The sequence below is a fragment of the Anopheles maculipalpis genome, chromosome 2RL (assembly GCF_943734695.1).
Source record: "Anopheles maculipalpis chromosome 2RL, idAnoMacuDA_375_x, whole genome shotgun sequence".
In the NCBI taxonomy this organism is placed as follows: domain Eukaryota; kingdom Metazoa; phylum Arthropoda; class Insecta; order Diptera; family Culicidae; genus Anopheles; species Anopheles maculipalpis.
The window spans coordinates 86,073,696-86,080,894 of record NC_064871.1 but is presented as its reverse complement, the minus strand read 5'-3'; the positions used below and the strand labels follow the sequence as shown (position 1 = coordinate 86,080,894).

Below are 7,199 nucleotides of genomic sequence, written 5' to 3'. Positions count from 1 at the left end.
GTTTGCTAACCTTTAAGAGATCCAATTTTCTAGTCAACAAAGATACAGGCAGAAAAGGTGCAACATTAGAGAGCAATGAAGCTGAACTGGAGAGGAATTTAAATTATTGACCCACGTTGGGGGTTGCATGTAGATTATTTTACAAGTTTATGGCTGTTTTTTGGAAAACTGGAACAAGGATTATAGGGAGAGAGAGAGAATGTATAAAAAAACGACGGGTAATTTGGATTAAGGCGATAAACTCTCGGTGTAAGCGCCTTGTCTTGTTTTGTACTAAGATTGTGCGAGGTGCAATAAAGATGTCTAGGAATCGAGAGAGAGAGAGAGAGAGAGAAAACAGGTTCAGACGACACTTTGTTTCAAGAAAAAACCGTTTAGCAAGCAGCAAAAAAGAGTGTGTTATCCAAGGCTCATGACATGATCAATATAGGCTACGGAGGATCATTAGATAAATATTGAATTGTATTTAGATCCGCCTGGTACATGCGGCTAGCTTTACAGTCAATAATGGCCACTGGAGAAGAACCTTCTTGTTTCAGGATAAACATAAACAGGCCATTCTACACGAGACAGTCAATAAAGTAATCAACTTGAAGTTCCGAAGTTTTACCCCCATTCCTGGGACCTCCTTCGTTTGCGATCATTTTCGCTTACGCAGCTTTACAACCGCTCAACGCCTTGGGGCACCCCTGAATACAATGTGCAAACAGAACCTCACAAAGAAAGTGTGGAGAGGAGAAGAGTTTTTTTTTTTTGTTTTAATGCCTACCTCCTCTGGTCACAATGTCACCGAACGGAAGCTGCATAAAACAAAAACAAATGCCCAAACCCGTACAAACAAACCCTTTCGGCATAAGGGCTCAGTCGAAGAGGGGTTGGGAAAGAGGCCGGAGTACAACACTGTTGACATCTCAATTAAGCATGGTACAAAGGAAAGTGAAGTGGTCAGCATACACAGGAGCCAGCAGCAGACGAAGAAGAAATGCGCCACATCGTGTGATCGTCTTGTGAGCTCTGACACATGATTTGCTGCTGCCCTTTTGGCGCGTTCCACCGGGCAGCAATCAGGTGACATGTTGGACAGACATCTTCACACGAGGCGGCTAATTGGTATGCAAGGTGTTGGGGTTTCTTCTCTTCTTTTTTTTTTGCTATGTTTATCGGTTATCACACAGCACTATGCTCGCGGACTGTCAATCCGTTGGGCGTTCATTTGCGTTGTCAGTGTTTGAATTTTAAATAGGAGATTTCTTAGGACCTTTAATTGACACAGTGGAAGCTGTGGAAGGGGATGTAATAGCGTGACAGGTGTAGTAGATGGTGGTAGTATGCAAGGAATGGCGCAGCAGAAACAAAGTCTAAAATATTGTAGTTAATTAGAGAAAAATGTTAGAATTTGAATTTCCCATAAAACGTGCTACTCGACACACCGTTGCTATGTAACCGTTGCAACAGCATCTGTATCTATGCTATTGTCACGTCACATGCAATCTATTAGGTTGCTCTAAAAGTAGTGAGGTATTATTTTCTGAATATTTTCATGCAAATTATTTTTTAGTTTTATTAAAAGTTTTAAGTACTAACTTTCCCTGTCCATGTGGATGTCTCTTCATTGGGTTAAGTTAAAAGACTTTTCTATGTGGGTCGTCTGGTGCCATTCTCATGACATGACCGTCCCACCGTAGTTCAATTAGCTTAAACCACTTCACTATGGAAATCTTTGTAAATTCTTCAGAGTTCTATCATACAAACGGAGCCAAAAATTCTTCTGAGCAGCCCCTTGAACGTGGCTACAAGGGATTCGTCAGTTTGAGACTTCGTTGGGCATTGGGACTTCAAGTTGTTCTCTATAATATATTAAGAAGCTTCAAATAAGAGTTCAAATATATGATAATTTCTTTCAGATAAATTTAAAGATCTATAATTCATAAACTAGTCCTTAGCAATACAGAAAGGGCGCCCTAATTGCCCTCCTATTCCGTCATAATTGGTTTAAAATCAACTTCTCAAATCAAAATCTTCAAAGAAGATCAAGTAGATCTCTTCCCCGTGAAGTTATTTTTGGCGGTCTGAGATTCAAAAGCTGCAAGCGCATGATCAATAAAGTTTCCATTAATACCCTTGTAAGGCAAAAAATGTAACTTTTGTAATTGCAAGGTAAACACATTGTATTTTGCACTGTATTAATACATCTGAACAAGCTAACGAGCTGTTGAAATGGCTGTCGTTTAAATTATGTTTTCCATTCTAAAGCCCGCCCCACTTAGCACTCAATCTACGCGATGTAGTTTTATGGCTTAGGCTCGAGGGATTTACTCACCAAAAAACGCCTCAGACATGAACCGAAACAACCGATCATCATTCGCCATCCTTTCTCTTCCAGTTTTCGAACTCTTAATTGCAATTTTTTTACACATAAAAGACAAAGCCATAAAACAGTTTCATACGTATCCCTTTAAGTGGCATCAGGTGTATATATGTATATACTTTTGTTTCTTTTTTTATTATTATGCTTATTATATTCGCCTATTATTGACTTCGTCCACTTCACTTTTTGCACGCCGTTTTATCTGCCTTCGCAAGCTGCCAGGAATTTTTGCGAAAGCTACTGTTTAAGATGGTTTTGTCCTTGGAGAAAACTGCGCCGTCCTGATTCATAATCTCAATCACAGGGTTCCGTTTTGTTTTGCTTTGCTTTGCACGCGCTGCACCACGTCTCGATCCACATTACTCCCTGACCGATGGTACCGCTTGCATTACGATCGATTCCTTGATCGGATCCGGATCATCCCCGACCAGGTACGTTAGGATGCACGTTAAATCGACCGGCTCGCCAGTCGGATTGGCTAGCAGCAACACCTGCGTAATACCATCGGCCGGTGGCCGGAATGGTTTCGTACCGGGCAGACTAGTGGCGGACGGTGGCAACAGGCGCAGCTTGCACGGCTTCCGTACGCTCGCATCGAACTGGAAGCTGGGAATGGTGGTGCGGCCCTGATTGATAGTGGAAATCACAATCACCGTCACATCGGGCCGTGGATGGTCGGCGGCAAAATTAAGCGTAATCTGAAGGCCTTCCTTATCATCCAGCACGGTACGCGATGGTTCCCGGCTTGGTTGGATGCTGTCAAGATCGATCACAATATCCGCTAGCGCTTTCAATTCCGGCTTGACAACGGTTTCTACCGGCGCTGAGGAAGACGCTTCTTCCTCAGCATTGGAGCGAGCTGGTAGGGAATGTGTAACCGGTTGCGAGGCCAAAATTGGATCGTCCTCTTCCGATCCCGCACCGGCCGGTTCGTGCTTTGGTGTTAAAACAGATTCCTCTACTACCTCCTCGGATGCTACCGATGGTCCGGAAAGTAGTGTCGCCTTCATACCACTGATGATGGAATCCAGTTCGGGAATGGATTTGCTTGATGGTCCAGTACCGCTACTAGACCCATTATGGGGTGCTTTTGTTGGTGAAGGTTTTTTAGCTACACCGCTGCCCGTCGAAGCTGGTGGAGAAGACATGCTGGCACTATTCTTAATGCTGTTTAAAATGGAATTCAGCTCCATTAGATTATCTTTAGTTTTGGTGTCATTTGCTTTCAATCCGTTAAGCCCGAACGTTGGCGCTGAAGGCGTACTTTGGGGCACTGCTGCCTCCGGGAGCAGTATACTGTGGCTAGTAGCCGTTCCGTTGCTGCCGGTCGATGAGAATATGTCGCTAAGATCGTCATAGTTCGAGCGTTGCGAGGTAGTCGTCTTTTTATCCACACCATGTCCAGGGACATCGCTGGACACGTCGAACAACGTTTCCAGTGGATCCGGTCCAATGATGTTCGGTGTGTAGCTCATGCTGGTGGGCAGTGTCGTGAATTCGTTGGCGGCTGCACCACGCTGGGACAGGGTGGCCCGCTCGGCTGGTTGCTGATGGAGTACTTTTACACGGTATTTATCCAGCGCTAGCGTAAGCGCATCGTTGACTTCGAATATTTTTTCTGCAAAAGAAGTGAAAAAATTTAGATTAGGATTTATAATGATACATTTTTCAAAATAAAATTCAATAAAATACAAAAAGAATACCAAAAAACTAACTATTATAACCGCTAAAATGTGAAAAGATGTTTAAAACGAAGCAGTAGAATGGCCTCAAATTAGAACATATTCAAACGGAGGCAAACAGTAACGAGTAAAGCATTATTAATCGAAAGGCTTCTGCTTTATGGAAGGAATTTGTTCTAGAAGTATTCAGTTTTAAGCTTAACTCAATACTTTTTTTTACTGAGAGCTTTTTCGATTCTCAGGAAAATACGACTATCACACATACGTCCAATAAAATAAGGCCAATCATGAAGTATAAAATGCAAACAAAAAATTATTTAAAGTTTTGGGCATCCCAGGGAAGTGTTTTTCTATTATACACAATAATTGATTAACTTTTGGACAAAAACAAAAATCTAGATTCTAAAAGACGCAAAGGTACGAATTATATATCGTTTTAAATTTTTTGAATGGATTCTGAATTAATTGTATGTGCCCAAAAGAAAAAGATTTTCACATTAGAAAAAAGAATAGCAGTTTTATGATTTAATAAATATAAAAATATAAATAGAAAGAGAAATAAACATTAAACATTTGCTTATTTCAATTATTCTAGTTATGTTAGGTATTTGAATCCCTCAAAAGATCAAAAGCATCACGAACTAAGTTATACAGCCGTAAGAGCAAGAAGGAAAACAACCGTAAAGCGAAAGTTACTAACCAAATTCACTAGCTAAACTCCAGAATTTTCCTACATTCTTGCATCCGCTCTCAAGTGATTGAACTGTTTTGATGTAAGTGAGTGAGTGTCGGTTGGTGGAAGGTTTAATTAGTGGTTCGTTGTGAAGGACTCCGGGATGTTGGTGGGATGATGATGATTTGTGGGATGAGTCGACGGACGGATGAACGGGTGGTTGTGTCGTGAAATAGGAATCGGGAACCGATTGTTAAAAACGGAGAAAGTAGACAGAAAGAGAAGACACAATACGAACATTAGAAAACCGAGCGAATCAATAGAAAAATGAATGGAACCAAATAAGTTTCTTTTTTACAATTACAATTTTACCAGTGCCGGCGGATGCGAATATGTGATGCACGAAGGTAAAGCAAAAAAGCGACCTTCCTCTCCCCATCCCTACACAAACACACACACACACTTACCGAGCATTTCCTCGCTGTGTTGCGTTTCCTCCGCCAATCGGACAATCGTTGGATGGGCACTTTCACACGATTCATAAATTTCGCCCAGTATCGCCAACTCGTCCGACGTTTCACCGGCCCGGTACTGGTCCAGCATTTCATTTAGCAGCTTCGTATTTTCGGCCACCTTTTGCAACTCTGACAATCGACGACTTTTCATCTGCGTACGCCGTTCCTCGTCCCGGTAGAGGTTCTGTATCAGTAGGTTCGCTTTTTCAAAGTTTTCCGGCTTACCGCTGCTGATGAGCTGTTTTAGCTTTTGCTGCTCTTTATCCAGAACCGGACCGCCCCGCTCGTCCGGATGCCGGACCGGTGGTCCGCGGATGATGACATTCTGCTGCGAACGGTGCTGGATGCCCTGGGTGGCAAGCAGATTGTACGCTTCCTGTATTTTATCACAATCGCACGGATCGTACTTGTTCGTCCAGGTAAGCAGGATGTTCAGAATCTAGGTGATGCAAATGAATGTCGTTATCAATTAAGAAGGGATGGAGGGGGGATTGGCTTATCGCACACACACACACACACACACACACACACACACACACACACACTAACAGACTTACACGGTCAGATACTTCGCGCGGTGTTTGATCACCATTGTATTTCTTCGAAACCATCTTGATTAGTTCGTTCAGAAACCGGAACTTGTTGATTTCGGATCGAAATTCTCGGCCTAACGATTCCATACACTCCTCCAGTGCCTAGCAGAGCAGAAGAAGGAAGAGAAACGCATATGTATAAAAAAAAATCCGGCGTAACATATTGTAGGGAACAGTTTCATATGGACACACCTCTAGCGCAAGCAGTGCTTCTTTCGTGTTTGGGGACTGTATCCGGCTTACGAGCAGCTCCCGGGCAATGGACATCTTCGATGGGTCCTTTTTCAACGTCAAACAGAACTGATCGATTGCCGACACGTCCAAATCGTGATTGTTCGGATGGACGGCTTTCCCTGTGGAGAGCGAGGACCGATGAAAACAATAGCTTTTCACCACTACCCACTGGCTGCCGGGAATGTACTTACGCAGATAGCCATCGAGAACCGTGCGTACATCCATGCCAACGCTTCGGGAGTCGGGGAGCAAAACGGAACACAAAACACTGCACGCGAAATATATTAACGAGCAACAAAATCAACACGAAATTTTTGCAGCCGCAGCAAGTTTCTTTTTTCTTTTGCCTAGCGGAACGTATCTGCGCTTATCGTGCACGGTGACGGGACGCGTGTGTCTGTTCTTAGCTCCGTATGCAAGCAGCCGCACTGCTTTTGTTTGGTTGCTCTAAGAACGGTAGACAACCGTTCCGCCCACTCGAACTACTGCACTGTAAGCTATAAACGCAACCTTTGCCTATTTCTACGCAACTGTCAAGCCGACAATCGAATTGTTTTGTTTTTGAGGAGCGATTCAAAATAGCCGTTTTTTATTGCTGCTTTCCGGGAAATTGCTGCTAATCGTTGAAAAATCCAATCCGATTGGAAGGAAATCAATTTACTCACCAATCAACAGGCCAACTCCCTCAGGCGGGCTTTCGTGACGTTATTTATGGTGCAAGGAATGGTGAGCTAATACGAAAACAAGGGCTACAAGCGGCGGACAGCGAGAGGCGGACCAAACAGTCCAGCAAAATACTTAAACAATCAATTTCTTTCTAATCGTACGGAATGGGTATGTATACTGTTTGCAAAAACATTTGTTTAACAGCTTGCTCTTCTATGGCCCGCTTTGGCCCGCAGGAATCGAAAAAGCAGGTCCATAAAGCGAAATCAAAAAGCACTTAATTTTCTACATCATCTCCGCGTATCATTGTTGCCGAATCTCATATTTTACCGTGTAGCTTTTTGTGTTCTCATCGTTTGTCTCATCGTGGTGCCTTTTCGGGTTCCTCTTTATTTTCGGCCGATGACACCCTGGAATCCTGGAATCATCCGTTGCATTTGGGGCATTTTTTGGAGGAAAAAGAGAGAT

The 7,199-nt window shown here is 43.2% G+C and overlaps 1 protein-coding gene across 1 annotated transcript; it reads right to left on the bottom strand.

The window, feature by feature from the left end:
* Positions 1 to 2,727: 2,727 nt before the first annotated feature.
* LOC126568687 (ADP-ribosylation factor-binding protein GGA1) lies at positions 2,728 to 6,293 on the bottom strand. The gene is made up of 6 exons (XM_050225202.1): positions 6,257 to 6,293; positions 6,024 to 6,184; positions 5,796 to 5,933; positions 5,191 to 5,677; positions 4,751 to 4,813; positions 2,728 to 3,986 (listed from the first exon to the last, which is right to left on the bottom strand). Exons 1-6 carry the CDS (start codon positions 6,288 to 6,290, stop codon positions 2,728 to 2,730), a joined length of 2,142 nt encoding a protein of 713 aa, XP_050081159.1. The 5' UTR covers positions 6,291 to 6,293.
* Positions 6,294 to 7,199: the final 906 nt, after the last annotated feature.

What these genes read in the sequence shown, in the direction of transcription:
- LOC126568687 (XM_050225202.1), bottom strand. Translation starts at nt 6,290, where the DNA reads ATGGATGTACGCACGGTTCTCGATGGCTATCTGC. An exon ending in ACACAGCGAGGAAATGCTCG is followed by an intron (nt 4,814 to 5,190) that starts GTAAGTGTGTGT and finishes ACATCAAAACAG; the next exon opens with TTCAATCACTTGAGAGCGGA. An exon ending in GAGTTTAGCTAGTGAATTTG is followed by an intron (nt 3,987 to 4,750) that starts GTTAGTAACTTT and finishes CTTCTTTTGCAG; the next exon opens with AAAAAATATTCGAAGTCAAC.